The 23,642-nt window shown below is 45.6% G+C and overlaps 1 protein-coding gene across 13 annotated transcripts in view; it reads right to left on the reverse strand.

Annotated features, from left to right (window-relative positions):
* The window catches only part of MEIS2 (Meis homeobox 2), a 311,789-nt gene that overhangs the window by 217,528 nt on the left and 70,619 nt on the right, over window positions 1-23,642 (reverse strand). For 5 of the 13 annotated variants that reach the window (XM_086937007.1, XM_086937013.1, XM_086937006.1 and 2 more), the window contains exons 8-9: window positions 9,626-9,682; window positions 5,365-5,427 (exon numbers count right to left, since the gene is read on the reverse strand). The exons of 6 other annotated variants lie outside the window; for them this stretch is intronic. In XM_086937007.1, the coding sequence (XP_086793133.1) occupies window positions 5,365-5,427; window positions 9,626-9,682 (120 nt within the window). The remainder of the gene's footprint in view (window positions 1-5,364; window positions 5,428-9,625; window positions 9,683-23,642) is intronic. 2 more of the 13 variants (XM_086937008.1, XM_086937014.1) reach the window with 1 other exon arrangement.

Genomic DNA, 23,642 nt, shown 5'->3' on the forward strand with positions numbered 1-23,642 from the left:
ACTGCAGGTAACATAAGCAGTCAGTGTATATTGTTGTACCGATAGAACTGCAGGTAACATAAGCAGTCAGTCTACATTGTTGTCCCTTTAGAACTACAGGTAACATAAGCAGTCAGCGTACACGGTACAGATAGAGCTAACAGTAACTCACACAGTCAGTGTACATTGTTGTACACGGGGTCTGTATGTTCTTCTATCAGGGTTCATGGAATGCCTTCCTAGCATCCGTTAGGGCGAGCAGGGCTCTCAGGGTCTAGATGTTTTTTGTTCTACAATTCCTGATTGGTCGGAGTCAAGATGGGTCCATAGGGCTGTGCTTGATTGGCCAGGGAGGGGCTGGCTTCCAATCTAAACTCCCCTACATGCGTTTATTCAAGAAGACATGTCTTCAGTAACATTGCACAGGGCAGAAGACAAAGTGATGTGCTGAAGATCACACTGTGTGGATAATGGGACGTGAGCTTATTAGCTCGGGGTGCAAACCCAGGCCCCCCTGCTCTTCGTTTGGAGTCTTGTTTGTCCTGGGCCTGCTCGTGAAAACTTTCAAAGATTCTATGCAACATTTTAACTTGTGGTAAGCCTATTCCTAAGTGTTTTTAAATGTTTGGCCCATAAGGGAACTGGTGAATTAGCATTCAAAGAAAATGTCCAGAATCACACAGTTTAGCTAAGCTGCAGATCGGGATTTAAACTCAGATCTCCTGGCACCAGGGTTAGCACAGCAACGACTAACCACATCTCTTCAGGAAGAAACACAAACCAGTTAATAGGTCGGGAGCCAGGAAGTATGAGCAGAGGTTTTGGTCGTCATCCAGACACTCTGTGATCTTGGGCAAACTGGAAATAGACACAAGGTATCCTAGCTTGGTAGGAGGTGTTAAAAGTTCCAAAGACCGTGGTCTTTAAATGCACCCATAAGAGAGACAACTACACGAAGAATAAGTCGTCACAGCCCCCTTGGTCCAGGTGAAAGGGATCATCATACATAGAGCTGACAGCACCGCTGTTGTACCACCTCTCTGACCCCAAACTTTTCGGCTTCTGTTCCCTTAAGGCAATCCTGTGGCCAAGGTGCAGGCAGAGAGAGGCAATGCACACCTGCCCAACCAGTGAAAAAAAAAACATGGTCCACAGGGCTGAGGACTTTGTTTCTGAAGTCATGTCTGGCCTGTTCCTGCCTTCCTCGGCAGCCATGTTTCCTCAGACTAGCCCTTGAATTTACTTCCTGAATTTGCTATCCACAGTCCTCACCATTTACTGACAGAGAAGCACTGGACTTTACAGGGCAGCGCCTCTGCTTCAAAGCCAGGAGGGTTGGATCAGAGTCAGTCACACCAGGCGTTACCTCACTTACAGCTGACTTAGCCTTACTTCTAGCAACTTTGTAGACACACCTCCCTTTTGTGAAACCCAACTCTCTCTCCTGTTTCCGGCGGGTGAGATCCCCCCCCCTGCAGTCCAACTCTAGGGTTCAAGGTGGAGCCAGAACGAACATACTAAAACAGCTTCCAGCAGAAAACAGTTTCCATGGTAGTTCCTCATTTCTTAGAGATAAGTAAGAATACCACAGTATTCCAGGTCTTTGGAATGAGAGGTTCCCACTGCGTTAGTAATTCCAGGTGAAGGAATTCTTCATCCATAAAGATGACCCAATTGCTTTATATGAAGCATATTAGCATATTTTCTTCATTCAAAAAAAAAATATATATACATACCATACATTATTTGGAACGTTCCAATTTTTGAATAGATGTCTCAAAATAAAAAACTTTGGAAATGAAGAGAAATGATGAAGGTTTCCCATAAAGCTTGAAAAAGTTGCAAAAATAACTTGTGTACTTTGGACACCTTTAGAGGAGAGAAGCAGGCACCACTCAGGTGTGCTGGCGGGGCACTGAGGCAGCCATGTTTGTGGACATGCAAACAAAGGGCGCCCCTCTCAAACAGGAAGCAGAGGGCGACCACTGACCCAAGACGGATCGTATCACTTTAAGAAAGCGTCAGAGATGGGAGGGACAATATGATTACTTTAGGGGGTGTAATCAGCAAGTGGAGGATCACTCTATTTGCCTAACGGATCAAGTGTCCTACTAGAGAAGGTGGCAAACAGGTTAGGTTTCACAGATTCCACTTTGGCTCATGCACTCTGTCTGTCACTGTGCAGGGCTCAGGGCTGGCTGCTGCAAGAAGCAAATTAAGGAAGCAAGTGCCAGCTCACCATTATTCACCATTGTTGTTCACCTACAGCGGGAATGGTGAACATACAGAAATGATCCTTCGATTGCACGCCTTCTTACACTCTCGCCTTGCTTGCAAGAGATTGCATTCGGCTAAAGATGCTTTCCTTCGCGGGCTCATAATTCACAGGCCCTGCAAAGGTGTGTGTTCTGCAGTAGGCCTGGTGTAAGGAATATGTTTAGAAGAATGTCACTGCCCCACCTTGTTTCCTGAACCAAATAAGCAACTTTGCATCTGTGTTCTGCAATTTTGCATCAGCAGTGGAACTGCAAACCCGCAGCTCTGGGCCCTGGAACTGCAATGCATTTTCTGAATCGACTTTTGCACTGAAAGTGAAAAACCACAGCCCTTGTCGGAGAGGGCAGATGTCTTTTTTCAGCAGTTGGTGGGGCAAATGCAATTGATTAGTCCTTAATTGGCGTTGCAACTCATTTTTGGGGGCCAGCACTTATTTTTTCAGACCAGACATTTACCGAAAGCAACAGAGGGAAAAATGCAGAAATTGGAAAGACGTAAAAAACGTTCTAGAGGATAAAAACAGGAACCTCCAAGAGTGAGATAGACAGGCAGGGAGTGTTTTTAGATGACTAAAGTGCATGAGGTGGATTTTCGCAGCGCTGATGCGGGCTTCTGATCAGAGCTTTGGGCAGCTGCGCTCATTCTTTGACAAATTAAGCACTGCAGTTTTGGCACAGTTTGATGCAAACGGCATTTGTGCACTGGTCGGTTGATGTAATATTGGTTCTCTTGGGGTTGCTTTTCATCCCGTTCTTCCCCGGAAGAGCCCAGCTCTACCTCATTTGCCGCAGCAAAGGGAAGGCTAGAAAGGTTTCACGTGTGCCTCTGCCCATGTCCTCGCTCTCTGGAGGGCCACAGACCCTCAGCTCCATTAAAAGCTGGTTGGAGAGGCACAGTAACCAAAGACGCCAGGGTCTAAACTTTATCCTGTGTGCAGATGTTCTAGAGTGTCCAGTGCACCAGTGCCACAGGAGCTGCACTGACCAAGCAGACCCCCCCCCATCCGACAGGAGCTCCCCTCCCGGATAAAAAGTTCTTCCGCAATACCAGAAAACCTACCTGTTCAAGGGATAAGGTGGGTTCGTTCCTCCCAATAGCTATATACCTAGGACACTCGCACAGTAGCCGAGCGCTCTACAAATCCCATCATTCATTCATTCATTCATTCATTTTTGGGTCTGCCTAAAGGTACGCAGAGGCAACATTACTGTCTGCTGGTTGATGGCAAGTCAGTGGTACTACTTGTATCAACCATAGAACAGGTTTTGATGCCCATTGATCCCCCTGGCTCGTTGTTTCGTGCCACTGGCAATGCCCTGGCTACCCCTGATCCCGGGGGCCTAGAAGGCTGGCGCAAGAACAGGAAGTAAACAAGAGTCTAGGAAACATGTTAACTTTGTACAGGTTCTACTCCCCGCCCTCACCCTAACCCACAGAAGCAGCAAACTAGATGCTGTTGGTTGAGTAATTGTGGGACAAGGGCAAAACTGTAATGCTGTCAGGGGTCAAAGGGCAAATGATGTCACTTCCACTGGCCCTGACACTTTGGCGAACCACCCCTGCGGGCACATCATCTCTTTCCAACGGAGACGTCTTTGTATGTTTGACCGCCCTAACTTCTCCGATGCTCTGTTCAAGCGTTGTCTTGTATTTTCACTACTGGATCTGGTTGCAATTCTCAGACTTGTTTTGACTAGGAGTAAAGATCTGGATTTCATAAATCAGGGTACATGAGTGTGAAATGCCTTACAATTAGGTATTACTGACCCACCCTCGTCTGGAATGAATTACAAAAAGCAGTAGCGTTGCCTGGCAACCAGACTCTCAAACACAAATCATTTTTTTCTCTCTTTTTCAAAGATTGTATTGGAGAAGGTTTGTTTTTCAATAAGTTTGATTAAAGCACCGGGGTTCTTCGCCAGAATGCGTAACGGGACTATTGTGCCAGAGTTTGTAATATGGTTCATGTGACCTTAAGTTATGGAAGGATCCATCGACCCAATACGAGTAATTCTCAGTCCACTGTTTGTGAACACAATGATGATGATGTGATGGCGTGATCTCTCGGATGTCTTTGCATGTCTACGACACTGCACCATGCACGGTATCCTTCGGTTTCATCAAAGCGTTTCCAAACTCATAACGGACCACAGTGTCATCAGTCTCCCCAGAATTCTTAAGGGCCTAATTTAGATCCAGGCGGATGGGTTACTCTGTTACAACGGGGATGGATATCCAGTCCGCTGAATTATAAATTTCATAGAATATAATGGGATTTATATTTCAGCGGACGGGATATTCGTCACCGTTATTATGGAGTAACTCGTTCGCTGAGATCTAAATCAAGCCCTATATTTGTATATGTGCCTTGTAAAATGTGGTTTTTATATTTTAATAATTCAAGCATCATTCAATAATTTGTGCTATGTAGTGAATAAAGCTTGCTCACGATTAACAAGAAGGTCGACTTGGCGTGTGTAAATCTTATTATGAAAAATGCAATCATAGACCTACTTGGCTTATGAAGCACAATTGTCCTTCTCACCTTGAGGGCATCATAAGGGTGTTTTTTTTGCCAGCTGCTTTACAACTGGAGCAGTGGATGCGCGTCTCTGACATCCCGGTCATGGCCGGTACCACCACATCTAGTCTGGCCTGCAGATAGGGAGGGGATTTTTCTGCAGCTCTGCTCCGACTTCCATGCGCCACGCCACTTTGAGGAAATGGGGGTCTATCTATGGAGAAAATATACCCAACGTCCCTCACGTGCTCTGAGTTTCCCAAAAGCACGTGGAGGGCCCTTGTTGACATTTCCTGTCTAAGGCCACCATGGTTTACGTGGTGCACTTAGACCGGCGTAAGATCCGTGGTCCACCATCCCTTCCGCAGAATAGATTTCCTGAAGGCCGAGCCAGCTGCGGCTGAACCCTCAAGAAAATCCACCATCCCCCAATCTCCAGATGAGGCGGGGAAACTGAAAGGTGGACAGATGCGACATCTCCAGACGTTTGGCGGATGTTCTGGTACTGCTCAATGAGGCCCCTGTTAAAAGTGATCAGTTTTGAGTGTCATTCATGGCACTATCAAAGAGAATGAAGTCACACTTACCCGTAATGTCGTCTCCCCACATTTTCTCGTCTGTGTCGATCGCAACCATCCGTGATCTAATACCTGCTAGAAGAATAGCATGGTGAGAAAATTGTAAATTCAGAGACCCTTATTACCTGATCCCATTCCACCCTCACATCCAAGGAACTCCTGTCCAAAGGCTGCAAAATATGCACAAAAAGTACTTCTGGGCGCCACAGTCAACAGACAGCTCTTCTATGGGTGTAAAATATGGATGCGTGGTAGGCTCCAGCAGAAACCAGCATAGACAAGATAACTTTGGTATGTTCTACTATTGTAATGTCCTCATAGCCTTCACCTTATTTGTCTGTGCTGGTTCCCGCCATCGAAAATGCGCAGCACACGGGCACACCTATGTAGACAGGGGAGGCTGTGGTCAAAAGAAAATCGGACATTTTAACCACAAGATTTAAGAGTTTTGAGCCGGATAACCTTGCCTTTGATCAGGAAAACACAAAATGCAGATTCAGGCTTGGATTAAGAATGCGCCGAAGTCCATAAAGCGGTTTCGCAGATTTCAATATGTCTGAAAGAAACATGAGTGCAGCTATGTTGGCTGTGGCTGATTGAGCATGGACACGCTCTAAACCTACTCGCCTCCAGCCATCTTCAGCACCAAGCTATGGTACCGGCCTGCCCTCTGATACCATCATGATGATACTACGTAAAGTGCTTCTAATAGAAGTGCTTATTTCATCAGTAAATACAACTGTGAAAAGCATCCACGTCCAGTCATAACATTACGCTTCTCACCTACAGAATAAATCTTCTTTAAAAAAGTCACCAAAGAGTATTCTAGTCATAGGCCACACAGAGATGGCTAGAAGGTTATTCTTCTCGAGGTAGAAGGTGCAAGGCTCTTGGGACATCCATCCATGCATTTATTTTGTAGTTTTATGGTGAATTGCACGTAACCTTTTGGTTACTTCAGAGTGCAAGAGGAAGAATGGAACAGTGTCCAGTGGCTGAAAAAAGGGACTCGCAATCTCCGCTCTGCCCACTTGTCTCTCCTCACCCTGCCTCTTTTCAAAAAGAAACGACTTGGCGGATGCCGATTCGCCTATCTGGCCCCTAAGATCTGGAACTCTTTTCCCCTGTCACTCCGGAGCTGCACTAAGCTGGCGGAATTCAGGGGCGCACTGAAGACCTGGTTATTCAAGCAAGCGCACGGTTAGGGTATTGTTTACCATCTTTCTCACCTTTAGCGCCATGAAACCCCTGGGTGACCGTGCGCTTGATAAATTTCGAATAACATAACATAACTGTCGGACATTTTTTTTGTAATGGAAGTACGAGGCCGGGTAAAAACATTAGAACGGACACACTGATGCGGACTATGAATGTTGCTCTCAGCACAAAACACGTGAAACTGTTACAAGAACTCAGTTTCTTCTGGATCTCAACAGCCTTCCTTGTTAAGGTAATTGCAATGAGAATACTCTAGAAAATGTGAAGTTTCGGAGCACACTACAAAATGGGGTCAAGTGAAGGCCCCAACCAAATTTCTGAGGGCAGATTGGAGTTGAGGGGTAATAAGTAAGCAAACCAACAACTTGGTTGAGCCCAGCAAGTTCCAAGTGGGCCCGAGCACAAATTCCTCGTACGGGTCAAAAAGTAATAAAAAATACCCATGCACCCAGTTCAGAAGCTTCTGAGCTTAGCTTGTTGTCAACCTCTGGCTGAGTGAGAGAGAGGTTTAGAGAATACATCTTTTCTGTTTAGTGGGAAATGTTATGGAAACAGTGTAGAATTACATCTTTCTTTGTCATGTCAGCAACCCACTGGTTGACAGTAATGTAATAGCAGTTTTGATATAAATGGAATATCCTCTTTGCTGCGATAGGCGGAGGGAAAAGCGTGAGAGACTGCACTCTTAGTCAACCCCCTTCGGCACCCGCGCCTGGTTGGTAGGTGGGGCAGGCCCTCTGGCACATCTTACTTTAATTGGTTCTGCGTTTCTCAAGGAGCTTCTAGAAGATTTATGTAATAACCGCCTCTTTAGGAACTCTACTGTTGCAGTGATCTTTTTAAATACAAAAAAAGCTTTTTTGGGGCAGGAGCAGAGAGTGAAAGCAAAGAATTCACCATCGAATTAGGAGACTCATTGTCAACAGAAATTCAAACCGAAGAGTTCTTTTAATCGTTCAGGACCTGAAAAATACAAGTTAAAGGTTTTGTCACGGATCTCAGAATATACATCATACAGATTTGGTTTGTGGGTCTTGAACTATTTGAAATATTTTCTGATGACCATCTTCAAACTTTAGATTTAGTCTTCACAGCTGTGGAGAGGACCAAGTCCCATCATCCAGACGGTAAACAAGGTCCTTCTGGAAATGAGAAGACCACTACCTGGGACAGGGAAGACCATCTGTTGCTAGGCAACACCAACTCCACCTTTAGCCATTCTTGATGGAAGGAATCTTGCCAAAGAATGGTCCTGATGAGAGGTCTGGTTTAGATATCTCCTTTGTCTCGGTCCAGCACATCACCTGGTTGAAAAGGAAGGATTTGAAACTTCCGGTCTTAAGTGTCTGACATATTTCAACCAGCTTCCTTCACCATGCCTGACAATCATATCTCTTTCCAAGAGTTGTAGGGATATTGGGATAATACCTACCAGAAGACACTGTGAGGACAATTTACAAATAGTTGGCTTTGTAGTTGGGTTCCTTTGAAACTCCACTTATTTCTGCTGGTGCCACATTTCCAGAAATGTCTTGCAAACCATCATAGCTAATTGTTCCAATTTCCACACAACAGACCAGGTACTTTTTCAGCTCCCATTCTGAATGTAATCCACAAGAAAGTGTCAAGTGTGCAAAAGTGTTTTTTCAAATTCCCAATGAGATTCAGGAGCCATGGGGCTAAGCAACAAAATGCAACGTGATGTCTTAGACCCACGTGCGCCTGCATGTCAGTGACCAAGGCCGTCTAGTGAACCTGAAGAGTTCACCTCGGGTAGACCTCGGGTAGGCATCGGACAGCCTGAAAGGAATGGATGGGCTTGTTTCCATGATTTCCTTGACTGGAGTCTTGTCCACTCCTGCTGGGCACAGCTTTTCAGTCTTTATAACGTGGATCAATCCCAATAGACTTAGGAAGGCTTTATGCAGTGCCTTATAGGTTAATTGATTGTGACACTGGTCACAGGTTTTAATTTCTGGTCACAGGTTTTAATTTCTTGTGGGCAACATTCTCACCAATGATTTCAAACAAAACGTTTAGTCCTTAAAGAAGGCAGCAGATGAAGACAACCTGCGGGAACAGGAACACACACAAAAAAATTCTGAAAAGTGTCCCTGCTGTGAGCCAACGTTGAACCACAAACAGAAAAAGACTGAAAAGAGATTAAAAATAGTGCAATATCTCCCAGGCAATATATTTATTTAGTCATATATCTGCTGTCATGTGTATGGTGCCGGTATGGAGTATGTCCATGGCGCACAGGTAGCAGCACCTGCAGTAACTAATGGCTCAGGTGATTTGACAAACCCATGAAAAGATAGAATAACAGCTAAATTAGTGGAAAAAAGTCCTAATTCAGCAAATCTTGAAGTTAACAAAATCAAAAGCTTGCATGGAAGGGAAAACAGTCTCTTTCTCGGACGATGGTAAAAAGTAACTTATTTTACCAGCGGTGCGGTGAAGGTTTCAATTCCAGGGTGCCCAGTGGAGGTCTTAAAAGGACAGATCCTGCTGAATTGTCTGGATAACCACTGCCGATCGAAAGGACTCCTATTGAAATCAATTTTGTGTGAATTTATCTTATGAAATAGTCTTGTGGATTTCTGGAAAATCTAGCATCGCTCTGACTCTCGTGGACCAAGGTTAGTCACCGTTGACACTCTGAGGGTGGAATAGGGTTAGTTAATAAGGTTGTACTCAGTTACGGGAACATTCTCACCTGCAGTGTCTTCTTCTAGTGGCGTAATAGTCATTAATTAATACAAATTGTTCATGGAATACATTCAAGATGGAGGAAACCAGCACAGACAAGACGGTGGAGAGGACATAGACACCCATGGCTGTATTTAGCATCTATCAAAAGGTAAATACACTGCAAGTGAAGTTCAGCCTGGCTGTTTGCTAATTTGTCTCAAAAACCACAAGGCATGCTCAATGACTTTGGGTAACGAACTGGGAACATTTAGTCTGGCTTACAATATCAAACACTATGATGTCGTCACTGACTCACACATCACACACGACATTACAAGACAATGAATTTGGAACTCACAGTCGGATTGCCTGAGAGCGGATCTGTTTCCATTATACTCTCCCAGAAGCTTCATCTCTAAAATATAAAAGACAGATCCCTAATCTCAGAATCAGAGCATAAACCCCAAACATCGACTTCATATTGCAAGACCAGACTTATACCGCAAGGAACTTTGCATCGACCCGCAGTCCAACGTGGCCTGGAGTCCATGACAAGGCCCCTTGCTCTGTAATGGTTTCAGATATACTCAATTTTTTGGTTGAGTTTCAAAATACTTCTTTTTATGTTTTTAATGAACAATAAAATGCATGTTGTATAGTTTCAGTTGCCCAAAGGCGAGCTTCGCTGAGATGGCAAGGACTTGGAGTATTCGGCATGCAAGTGCGGCAAAGAAACAAAGGCAAATACAGGAATAAGCATGGTTACTTTATCTTTTCTGAAAGTTTGTTCCAGGTTGGGTTCAATACGACAACAATGTAATGTTTTCAACTTTATACCCATTTATTTGTGCAAACCTGGGCACCAAGGCTTTATTTACAACTGAAGTAATTCCAAAGAGAATTCACCAGCATAATTTACTACATCAGTGGAGATAACACAGTGAGTGGAAATTTGCTGGTAGATTTTCATCAAGGTTTACCACCGTCTCCGGAAATCAAAGGATTTTCCTGTTATTACAGAACTCTGAATTATGCCTCAATTTGGTGACATGGACCAAGGCGTGAGTGTAAACAAAGAGTGCAAATACAATTTTCATCCATTTTTACTTTAGCACTTCGTAAAAGATGCATGGAAAAACGAAAAACTCCTGTGCTTGTTTGAGTTTTTACCACCATGCCCTATCTGCCGGTAACTACCCAGGCATAGCCGTGTGCTTGGAATAATACTATGCATAAACTGGCAAAAATATTCTCTGCACCTATGATTTTCTTTTTTCTCATGTCTAAAAATGCACCTCATGCTGTTACAAATTGTATTTCTTTTGGGGTGGTTTTGCACATTTTAGCAGCACAAGTATCAGAATGAGTCGAGTGCCAACGAAAGTTGTTTGTTGCAAGAAAAATAAACACCAATGGATTTAAAGTGACATGCATCCCTCAGACGTTAGAAAAAACAACGCGACTTAGAACTGGTACATGAATATATTTTGTGTAGATGCTGAAAGTCACTGTCACAGGGGTGTTGAAGTTAAGCCCAGTAGGGCCGGTCCATGACAGATTTTTAGGCTATCCACTGGAAGTATATGTACATAACATTAATATAAACAGGAATGTGTATAGTCCATGGGTCTCCTGAATATTTGGCATGGATTCAGCACTCCTAGGCCTACGTTGGACACCCCTGTGTGATAGCATACACATAGTTTTTCCTTTATAGACTGTTCTTGCAGTGAAGGGGGCCAGCATTGCATCCGAACATTGTACACACCCTCTCTCCAGTGTTTTTGACGTCACACTTAAGGAAGCACCTGACCTTCTCAGGCAGATCACAAAATGTTACAACCAGCTCCCGGGTGAATTTCCCAGTTTGGGAACCGAGAAAAGAAGATATTGATTCGATGTCAGGCTTGCGTTATCCTTTCACTATCACGACGTAAACTGCAGAAACATCTCTCTGGTTATTTTATTCTAAATATGTCTGAATATTGTCTAAATAATATATGCATTCCGTAGGTTTGGACTATGATATGCAAAGCATGCCGAGCTAAATGGGAGAACACGGCAAAACAACTGGTAAAATTCCCCTGGCGCCGTCCTAAAAGCATTGGGTGAATCCGCTTCAATTGTTTTTTGTGTCTTATCCTTAAGAGATTTCACCACTTATTTGCAAAAGTTCTTCTGCAAACTGACAAAAACAAAACAGTTTAAAGAAATTGCCAGACACTTTGGGTCACCGCCGCCCCAGCCATGGGCGCCACATCCTGTCTTCCACGTACTGCTGGTCAGTGGGGGCCTAGACCAGCAGCCAGTAATTTCCCACCTCCCTTTGGGGATGAAACAGTACTGATTTGCATATGTTTGGTACCTGACTGATGTGCTACACACACACACATATACATACATATACATATACATAAACATATACATACATATATATATATATATATATATATCGTGTTTTCTCCCATTGGTGGGGCTTCCTAGCGTAGTTCAGTTTGGCGCCTTCTCACCCAGGTTTCGAGGATTCTGCTGCAGACCCGCGTCTGTTTACGAGCTGTAGTAAGTAGTAGGCAGTGTGAGAATATTTGTTGTTGATAATTAGATGTGTTATAAGCTGGATGGGTGTTGGGTTGGAGGTCTGGCTAGGTGCTTACGTGCTAACTGGGTTATTTGGCTTGTGATTTGCCCGGCGGGTTCATATGCGCGAATTAACTGGAGGTGTTGTGTGCTGCCGCGAGCTCTCAAATCCATCTGTTGGCTTATTTCACTGTGCTGGCTGGCTGTGATGAATTTCTGTTTAGATGTACTGCTGTGTAGTTCATGTGTTGATGTGCCCTCGTGGATACACTCAGATACAACTAAATTGTTTGCCCGTGCCATGTTGGATGTGTGTACAGTGTTTTGTGTAATATGCTGTGATGGTAGTTCATGTGTGCTCTGATTTAATGGCACACTGTTGCAAGCACATTAACCCCTAAATATATAGCAGGTTTGAGTTGTGTAGCAGAAACCTAGGTTTGGTGAGCACTTTTGCACAACAGGATGTGAATCCTCAAGCAGGATGCATTACGTCTTCGGCACTATTGTGGTAAATCACGTGATTCCATCTTAACGCCATTCGCAGTTCAGTAACCATTCAGACGCCTCCGTCTAAACGACATCATTAGTAGATCTGGCAATCAGTGAATTGATTTGAAAGCACACCACTGCTTCAGCAGACAAACAAGTGATTGTGTATAAATGATATTTTAACTTCATCTGACAATTAGATGTGAACTGATAAGCATCATCAGTCAATGGCTGGTAGAAGCCCGGAGCTCCAACATTCCAATGTTTAACAAAGGCCTCACGGAGCCCGAGGGGATTTCAACCCCCTCAGGCTCTGTGAGGCGTTGGTTTGACAAATTCAAACATTCTGCCCTCTAGTGGCGGAATGTTCTAATAGCCTTAGAGCCCTACGTAGCGGGTTCTACCATCCATTAAAGGCCTGCTCCCTTGTTAAAGGCCCGAGCCAAAGGAGCGGGCCTTTAATGGCCGGTAGAGCTCGCTACAGCGGGCTCTAAGGCAATATTAATTTAATGCTGCTGTTATTGTTGTAACTGTGCGTTTTGTTGCTATGATTCAAATTGTTTTCTTATTATTAATATTAACTCCTTAACCACTATGCAAATTCCGCCGCAGGAGTTTTATTGAGTGGGCGGGGTCACATCGGCCAACCGACGTGCACAGCTCTACTGAGGTAGTGCTTACGATGGCCGTTGGCCGACGCAACGGGTTAATATTAATAAGAACAACAATAACAGTTATTATTGTTATTATGATCGTTGATATTATATTATTATTATTGTTACAATTGTTATTATTGCCATTATTACGGCTAATAATAATAAATAAGATATTATGGTTGTCATTATCGTCATTATCACCATCGTCGTCATTGTCGTTATTGCATTATCACTATTATTACTTTATTGTTGTTTTTATTTTAGATCTGTCAGCTCATAAACACAAAGGAAAGACTGTATTTCCTGTGGATCCCTGTGAAAGTGACTTTGTGAATTTGAGGAATGAGTTGTCGCTTCTACAGAAGAGTTCTTCCACTGAGGACCCTTTGTGGATCCAGTCTTCACTCTCCTCTGCCTCCATCCGAGGACGAGTCCCCGCGATGGAATGTGGAATGAACTCAAAGTGAACTTATAACTACCCCGAGCACATGATCTCTGGCACAATGTTTGTGTGTTAATCCTCTGGTGGGAACAAAGCCTGTGACGCCATGCATGAAATGCGGCGCTGCTTCCTGTTTTGGGAGAGCTGGCCCAGCCAGCCTTTGAATAACAAAATCTAGTCGGGTTTTCAGAACAGTTGACATTAATAGAATAATCTGCTTTCATATTCATTATATGCAAATTAACGTCATGCATATTGATTGCGGATGTCCGGAAAACTAGAATGGATTTGCCCTATTCCGTGACGCGACCGGCCTGGACCCTGAACTGAGTATGTTAAATTTGATGAAACATTGCAATTGAGATACATATGAGATGACCTTGAAGCTTCGTGGAACTGTTTGAGACTACTAAAGGGGGCGGCCCAAACCGTAAAGTGTGGTGGAGGGAATGGCGACATCGGCGCGTTCCAGGTCTTTGAGTGTGAAGAAATACTTTATTTGTTGATTAATAAAAATCATTACAAACAAGAATAAAAAACACATTGGGTTATGAGCATTATTATACCAATTATCACCGGATTAAATTATCAAGTATCACATCTTTAGTCGACAGAGCACATATACTACATTTTGTTCATGTCTTTGAGGTTACCTTATGCGCTCGGAGGATGGGACAGTTATTGATTTGAAAGTTCTTTGTCTGGTCAGTGCATTGGCAGCCAAACCAGAACTCTGGTAAGAAACAACCGACTAATGACGCGTCTAATTATGAACAGCAAAACATTAAATATCCTCGCAATGTACGCAACTATTCACAACCCAAAAAGAAAACCAGACTTCTCTGCAAATGAATCTTCTACAACACTGGCAGAAAGCCCCAAACTCAGCCAGTTCTCCCAGACAATACCAGCAGCAGCATGCGCACCCTATCAATAAGCGAAACATCAAAAAATATACCATAACATGGCAAAATACAGCTTAAGATTGGTGGCTTCGATATTGCAGAGTTACATATTTTTGTGGCACCTGGAAGACAAGACGATGACATTCAGGGATTCCGTATCTTTGTGCTTATCTTACACTCTCCGCAAGGAGGCCTTTTGTACTGCAGAGTGCGATATTTTCATGGTTGGTGTGTGTATGTGGTGGAGCACATTGCAATATTGGAGGGTTGCATACCTTTGGGAAAAGAGCCTTAGAGGCAGAGCGGTGATATGAAGTGTGCAGTACAGGCTGACCTAGCAAATTTCCAGGCCCTGATCAGGCGTGCTACGCGAGGGAGCCATTGTTCTTGGCGATAAAGCCCCCGAGAGCTGTCCTGAAGAGCGCCTGAATTAAGAGCCCGCTGACTTGGCACCATTCGAGTGAGGGATTGCATGCTGACCCAGGAGCCAGCGTTGGCCAGGCCTTCCGACACCAGCTGAGAGCCTCTGCAGAGGCGAGGACAGATCTCCGGCGGCCATGTACAGTGTGGCCCCAGGCCAAATTCCAGCTAGGATCATTTCATCAAGTGCCTTGTCCCGTGGTCGCACAGTCTGGAGTGATTCAAAGCCTGGGAATGCTTATGTGCAATGAGAACTGGCAATGCACAGGGTGTTGAGGTCCAGAGTCGGAACCAGTTTTGAAAGTGTAGGGCAGTGTTTGGCAATCGATAAGATGAATAGCGAGCCTCGGAGAAGGTGTATCCCTCGCAGAGTCATCAAGTCAATCACCTCTCTGCATGTGCTGACGAAGGTCATGGGACACAAAACGCAGACCGAAACAGTTCTCATGGAATCTAACCAAAGATCAGCTGGCCTGTGGACCGTGTATTTTGAGGATGGATTTTTGTCTACTGGTCTCTGATTGGCTGCTCTTTAGCCAACCGCCATGTTATCTATGTTGTAGATACTGGTGGTGGGTTCTTAAATTTTGTCTTGCTTTTACCCATGATCAGGTCCAGAAAAGGGAATAAACAAAAGAAAAGTGAAACCTGCTTTTATCCCCAGGAGCATGTGCCATCCATAGTGAAGGTGCCCATCACTACGGGTGTGCGGGAGACCTAGCAGGCAGCCGCAGGGCGGCACCATCAGTTCATAGCGAGGGATAAACAATAAACCACACAAAATACCTCAAAAGTCCCAAAGCTGACCGTGGAACCTTTACAAGTGTTGGCCATGGCAATATGGCTCAGGTGTGTCAGGGTGAAATTGGTAGTCACGTTATGATTGGAGAGCAAGGATTCTAAGAGGCAATAGAGATATTGTGTGGAGAGGAGGTATCTGCTGAGCAATGTCAACCATAGAGGTGGTGACACTAATGTGCAGTGAAGCTTCCTGGCCACAGGCCTTTTATAAGCTAGCCGCCATTGACGCCTTATACTAGGCACCAGTGGGCGCATACACAGCGGTTGCTGCTGGTCTCTTGTGCACTAGGCACCACTGTGCGTATACACAACGGATACTGTAGGCCTCTTGTGTTCTAGGCACCATTGGGCGCATACACACAGCAGATGCTGCAGGCCTCTTGTGCACTAGGCACCACTGTGCGTGTACACAACGGATACTGCAGGCCTCTTGTGCTCTAGGCACCACTGTGCGTATACACAGTGGATACTGTAGGCCTCTTGTGTTCTAGGCACCATTGGGCGCATACACAGCGGATGCTGCAGGCCTCTTGTGCACTAGGCACCACTGTGCGTGTACACAACGGATACTGCAGGCCTCTTGTGCTCTAGGCACCACTGTGCGTATACACAGCGGATACTGCAGGCCTCTTGTGCTCTAGGCACCACTGTGCGTATACACAGCGGATACTGTAGGCCTCTTGTGTTCTAGGCACCATTGGGCGCATACACAGCGGATGCTGCTGGCCTCTTGTGCACTAGGCATCACTGTGCACGTACACAGCGGTTGCTGCTGACCTCTTGTGCACTAGGCACCACTGTGCACGTACACAGCGGTTGCTGCTGGTCTCCTGTGCACTATGCACCACTGGACCCTTGTCCCACGATGCTGCAGACCCCTCTCTGGTGCAGTATCCGACAGCGAAGGCTTAAAATAGACACCCCTGGGGTGATGTAAGGTGGATTTTGCAGACCTCCTGTACACCAGGTTCAGGGTTGCCTTCTACAAGGCATCCCTGAACCCTCACATAGTGGGTGCTACAGCCCCACAGGGCCCATCACCTAAGCCACACCTAGAGTTTGAAGAAGGCTTCTCTTGTCGCAAGTGGCTCTTCCAAAGGCAGCCACCTTGATGAAGACTCCTCCACATCCCGGCCGGAAAAGCCTAAATATGAAAGGTTGTCATCTACCTTCCTGTGAAGGTGCAGGGTGTCTCGCAATGGGACAGAGATGCAACTGTGAGGGGAGGGGAGAGGTGGGAGAAGTTACAACGAGTGGTACCCAGCACAAAGATGGGGAGGCACCACCAAGGAACCGCCCGCCACCCTGAGCAGATATGCTAGGCTTGAAGAATCACCAAAGTCAAACACTCAGTCCTGCTTTCAAGATGGGCAACAGAGAGGTAAACATTCTCCAAACTAATGTTCATTCTTTATGTCACTCATTCCTACTGAGTGTGCACCTGCAAAACACCAAACTGGGGTGTGCAAGTAGAGAGGGAGTGATAAAAAAGAGGAAGACTGGAGGACACTCAGAGTCCTCCAGTGAATGAGTGAACAACCAATTGAGTGAGTGAGTGAATGAATAAATGAATGATTACCTGAGACAGTGAGGTAGTGGCAGACTCAATGGGTTTGTTACTGAGTAAATGAGTGTATGGAGTGATCAATTGAGTGTGTGAGTCAATGAATGACTGTATACTACATTGAGTGAGTGACTGAATGAATGAGTGTTGAGTGACCAATTCAGTGATTGAATGAGTGAACGACTAGGTGACTCAATGAGTGAGTAAATCAGTGACTGGTTGAGTGAGTGAGTGAATGCATGTATGACGTATTGTGTGAGTGAGCGAGTATATGAGTAAGCGGGTGGTTGGTTGAGTAAGTGGGTATGTGAGTGACCAATAGAGTGAGTGAGTAAATGATTGTATGGGTGCCTATCTGCATGAGTGAATGTGTGAATGAATAATTGAGTAAGTGAGTGAATGGGCAAGTGAGTAACTAATTGAGCAAGTCAGTCAAGTGAGTGAGTAAATGAGTGACTGGCTCCGTGAGTGAATTAATTAGTTTGTGACACACTGAGTGGGTAAAGGAACACCCCTGACAAACTTTTGGTGCTCTGCTGAAACGTTAGTTCAGCATGCAAGGTTTGTTAACTGCAGGAGCTGTGAACTCCTATGGAGACTGCCCAGTCACATGGTGCACAGGAAAATACAGAACGAGAAGAAAGCCCACAAAACAAACAGTTAAATAAACATGACGTCTATTTTGGAACGCGAAGGAGCATTAAAATGTCTCAAAAATGCCTTTTGTGTCTATAAACAGAAAAGCTGGACAAAATGGTGGTAGTTCACCAAAAGGTAACTCATCCCTTGAGGAAATCGAGACTGGAAAAGCACAGGCAGCCAACGTTGGAAGAGGTGGGGACGTGGGTTCGTAAGGCAACGCTGTGACGTAAAGTACAAGCAGGCCTACTGTAGACAAACCGGAGAGATGCTGAACTTGTCCCCCAGTCAGCCATTCATCCTGCTGAAGTTGATATGATGAGCACCATTTGTAACTGGACAATATTGTCTGCGTTTAAGTGTCTGTCGCCCGCTGCGTATGTCAGCGTTGCTCGAGTGCCCAGACCGCGACCATTCCATTTTATAAACAGTTGCAGTCTATGAAAGGGAATTACTTCTCCTGCGCTTGAAATAACCACCCTGCCCTCTTGTCCCCACTTGGACTGCCACCATAAGTGGATAATGAGCTCAATCGGTGGCAGGCGATGGGGCTGGGAGCGTGGACGTGTGCAAAGATTACGCTGCTTAAAATGGAGGGGATTTAGGAAAGAATTCCACACTCCTTTCGTTGTATCCAAAAAAGCCATGAGGTTTCAATCCATGTTCATTTGTGAACAATCAATATTTACAAAACATACTGTGAGAACAGGCTGTGCAGATGTGGAAGTGTTGATAGGCGAGTCTAGGATATTCTGTGCAATTGCATGGACAGGGTCTTTTGACACCAGGGAGATGCCGCGAAACACCACTGAGGAACAATCGCTGGACAGAACTTCAACCTCAGACACAGAGCAGCTCACCCTCACAATAAGAAGTGAAGAGAACAATTGGGACTTCATTAAAAGCTTCAAAGCCCTCTCTTTTAGGATAACAGGCTCAAGGAAAAGAGAAAACCATCAATCACCACGTGGCGGGGCTCTCAAAATCAGCATGGAGATGACCCAGCACTAATGCAAAATGGAAGACCACCAACAGGATCATAAGCATCTTAAGTTGAAGGAGCCGAGCAGCATGCATAAGAGGAAGCCCACCAAATACCACAACAAACCACTACCAAGCAAAATGTGAAGGAACATCAGAAACAATTACACAAGAATGTCAACGCAAGTCCAACAAAGAAAACCAATAAACACCACCAACAGAAATGCTCAAATTCCTCACATAATAAACAAGACCAGATATTAAAAGCAAAACAACCCCCAGGGTACCTTAAAAACCCTCATATGTGCAATCCAACAGCACACAGAAATGAAGGACATGTGAACCTCAGGCTGCTTGTAGAAGGAACCAAGTTCCATACAGGATTGAATACTGCCGAATGTCACCAAGAGAAACCTCAAAACTCTCAGAGAAGGAACTTAACACAGTACAGAGAAGGAAGGCAGCTAAACATGCTGAGGAGGTGCCACCAGGCAGCTCAAACAGGAACCAAGAAAGCCTTATCGATGGAACCCAACTTCTCCCAGAGTAAAAAGGATCTCGGACACTGAACAGGAGAAATCGAAAAATCCTGCCATGATAAGATATGTCTCTCCGAGACAGAGAGGACCAGCAAACACCACGAGCAGCAATGCCAGAACACTCACTTGAGAGTGTCTCACCATATAAACTGAGGGCAAAGAGCGACCAAACTGCACAAGCAACAAACTTAAGATACACACACACACAGGGACACTTGAAGATGGAGGACCAACGGCAGGTGTGAAGCCACGCCTGCACCTTTTTGAGAGACACAATCATACAAGCCAATGCCCCTGCAACCAGGGCAACATGGACCAATACTTTAGCCTGTGTTCATGTACCAGCCACAGGACTGAACCGAAGATGGTCCTTGTAGTGCCGCAAAGATTAGGCTAATTTGAGTTCCCCCAATCTGAAGACGATACAGATAATTGATGTCCCCATGTCAGCTTCCCTCATTGGTCATCTCTAAGCTGATGACACAGTGATATGTTGTACACCCACAAATTGCTTTTCTCACTGAGGGGCCCTGCTCCTGCTAGAATCTCACCCCTGGAGACAAGTGTCTACACCTTGGGTGGCTTGTTGTACCGGTTTTAGGCAGGGCCATGTGCGGTAGCCATGTAGGCCGAGTGTAGGCTAAAGAGTGAGCATAAGACGCCCATCACTTTCAAATGTCTATTCGCCAGCATCCATTCAAACCTTGAGGTCACTCGTGAACGCATCCCAAAAATCGCAGCAAAAACACCCGTGCAATGTGTGGAGCTACAGAACTTTTGCTTGATCAGAGCACATAGGTGTTTTTTTACACCTCGGGTCCTTCAGCCCTAAAAAAAGCTTCCAAAAGTTAAAGGTTACTTTCCCACTTCTGGGAAAGTAGAAAAACCACTCCTGTTCTGGATTCCCTGCTTTTTGGGGCCTTTCCATTCAACTGAAAAACAGCCTAGAGGTGGTTAAGTGAATAACGTGCCATACAATGGTGTTCAGTCACCTATTCATGCTTCTGGGCGCATTTCCACTAATTGGCATTCCCTCGTACTCCATTACCATGCATGGAAAGGCATAGGCAAAAAGAGTCATAATTTTCACAGCTATTTAAGTGCTTTCTGCTATATTCGTTTCCTGAATATATAGCATAAATATTTTCTGCAGCGATTATATTTCACTCCTAAGTGCAGAAACACATTTCGATAGCTAAATTTAATTTACCCAATTAGACGGAGAACCCCCACCCGCTACCCTCCCATATGCACGAATTACAGTCTATGCAAATATTATCAGCGCTATGGCAATTAATTTGTGTGCGATTCACAGTCCCATCTCTATTATCCAATGTGGTGGGGGGGGGACAAAAAGAAGCGAAATTAGGGAGGAGGAAAAAGCGAGCCTCCTATCTCCGCTCAATAGGACCCTGTCGCCCGCTCCCCTTGATCGCTTCTTTATACGAGCGGCCCCCGAAGCACAAGAGGACCTGTGCCCGGTGCAGCGGTTTCACAGTTTGTAACTCCTCGACAGCTCCGCCTCTTTCATTACCGGGGTTTAAATGAACAATCCCGCCAGTGATATCCAAAGAAATCGACAAAACTAATTGGTCCCAGGGGTTAGCGAGGTGCCGCTGACGTCTTCAAAACACAGTTGTCTCCCATAGTGTGGGCCTAGCCAACCACATTCGACTCCGCACTCAGGGACCTCTAAATTACATATCATAATTGACAAGAACTATCTGTCCCAAAAGTGGATATCTATATTAGCATCAAAATCATTCCAAGAAGAGGTCCCTCCCTTATTAAATTGAACTTGTTCTAGGTGTTGGCTTACTAATTAGCGAGCATGAGCCCGGGGAAAAATGTGGGTCATGTTAAATTAATTGGAAAGAGCGTGGAGATTAGCTGAGCAAACTGCTTCAGTTTTCTATGGCGGGCCTTTTCTTCGCGAAGGGAATGAAAAATGGATATTAAGAGGCATTCACCAAATGCCCTTCTGAGCTTGCCAAGATGTGCGCTACAGTAGCCCACAGATATCATGCCGCAGATCTCCACCGGCTAATGAGACATTTCCAGGAACGGTAACTGCCTGGTGTTATTAACGGGTGTGCCAGAGATGGGCAAATGCCAACTTTGTTTCATGAGTGCTCAGGCAGAACGAGTCTTGCAAGTGAGCGTAATTTTAAAGAGGTGGCAAGCGCAAAGCGGGCGGGGGCTAACGTGAGAACCCCCTTTAGCGCCAAAAAGGGTGGGGGGAGCTCCAATTGGAAGGAACACGTGGAAAAGGCGACCGAAAAGGAGTTTACAAATCAACAAGTCAACCGTCAAATTTCCGCTAGAGCTTTGCGGATCCTTGTTGGCCGCGGGAATGGAGTTTGCGGAGGGACAAATAAATATTACGTCCTGCAGGCAGAGAAGAAAGCAAGCAGAACTGATTACCGGCAGGCTTGGCGCCCTGGCTGCCTCAACTATGTTTGTCTGCCTAATGAGATCTGTAAAAACCTAATTCAGAGCCTATAAGCCCTTCCAGGGCCCTCCTTGAAACGCGCCATTATGTAAATTAGGGATAAAACATTTACAAGCCGCCTTCAAGTGAGGGCTTCTTAAGCGGGAAGGGCCCTGACCCTCACAGTGGCCACAAAGAGGGCAGGTCCGGTGACGGGGGCTCTTGAGCCCAACATCAGAAGGTCCTTGGAGAAGGCTGGTTCTTTGCGTGATCGTTTTTGGCTTGACAACACTTCCCGCGCCCCATTCCTAGGCCCCGGGATGAGGGGTGAGGTGTGCTGCAGGCGGGCACAGGTGGGCCACTGGACTACACACACTTTTAGAACATCTTTCTTCTGTACCAACCAAGATCTCAAAATTAAGGCTTCACTTCTAATCATCAAACTTCTCGGCTCTTCCTTTGCTAATAAATTTGCTGGTTGACTCCATTCCACAGCTTTCTGCTGTGCATGCATTTTAGATTGTTTTTACCTTCGACGCCCACCGCCCCCGGACCAGAAATGGTGGATGCGCCCTGTTCCAAGCATGCAACATACTAATGAAACCCCAGAAATAAGCCGCTCTGCTGGCAAATTGCGGAAAATAGGGTAACTCGCCTCCCCAGTCTGTGCCAGGTCGGTCCCCCAGATACCTATTAGGGGGGGCCCAAATGAAGCTACCGGCTCCTCGCCGGGAGCGGCGGGCTTACGAGGCCCACGCATCCCCGGTTTAAAATGCAGCTGTTTTATTCCGCGTGAGTAATTAATTCTTTCTCCGATACCCTATTGATTAAGTGTAGCCCCTGATAAAGTTCAGGCTGAGCCGAATCTCCAGCGGCCCCCTTGCTTGCTCGGGAGACTCAATGAAAACTTCCTCTCCCCCCACCGGCCCCCACCTCCTGCCTGAGCAGGCCGCCGAGCCAATGAGCGGCGCACTTTCCTCTCATAAATTAGTCAGGCCATGTGGGGCTGTGTTAGCTGATCGCCGCTTTTGTCTGCCTCCTTGCTGACTTGCTTTTCACTTTTGCAGCCCTTTGTGCTGTCACACACTAAGTCGGCGCTGCAGCTGCCGTCCTGAACCCACACAAGGTAAAGAACAAACCGTACAAAACTAAAAAAAAAAATCCCTTTACAGCTGCAGCTCCCCCAGTTGCACAAAAAGCTGAGCGAGGCCTCCTGGGAACCCGTTAGCTGATAAATCAGTGTTCAGCAAGCAGGCGGCGGCTCCATAGGCAGGCGAGAAGGGGGAGTAGGTAACATGTTTTCTCTGAAGTCCTGTCCCTACGGTGGCTGCGTCATCAAGCGCCTCGGGGACCCAGGGGCTCGCTGCGCTGTATAATCCTCCACCAGGAAGTAAGGTTCTCAGATCGCCCCTTATTGGAAGGACAATCACAGTGCATTCTGGGAGATGTTGTTTTAATGAGAGTCCAAACTCACAGGACTATAGCGACCTGTAACAGTTTGCAGCAAGTCTTTGACTGGAAACATGGTGGCCAGACAACACGCTGTGGCCTAACATCCCTAGAGGGGCCACACTTGGTGCCAGCAGCCTTCACGAGCAATCCGGCACCACACAGGGACCCATAGCTGGATGGAAACAGAGGAACTAAAAAGCTGAGGGTAGAGAGGCTAATAGAAGCCGCACTCAACAAATGAATACTGTGTCAAGGTGTCAAATAGTGCACAAAACCAAGGAGCACTCCCCTCTATGCTCCCACAATAGGAACCAGGCCTACAGCAATATTCAAGACAAAAGGATTCAGCACTATACAATGTCATATAATCGTGTTGTATCAAAGATCAAGAACAGTTGGCACACAAAAGAGACATTCAAATCCGAGATGTTCATTTCTTGAAGTAATTTTTCTTTATTTTCTTAAAAGGATTTCCT

The sequence above is a fragment of the Lissotriton vulgaris genome, chromosome 9 (genome assembly GCF_964263255.1).
Source record: "Lissotriton vulgaris chromosome 9, aLisVul1.2, whole genome shotgun sequence".
NCBI lineage: Eukaryota > Metazoa > Chordata > Amphibia > Caudata > Salamandridae > Lissotriton > Lissotriton vulgaris.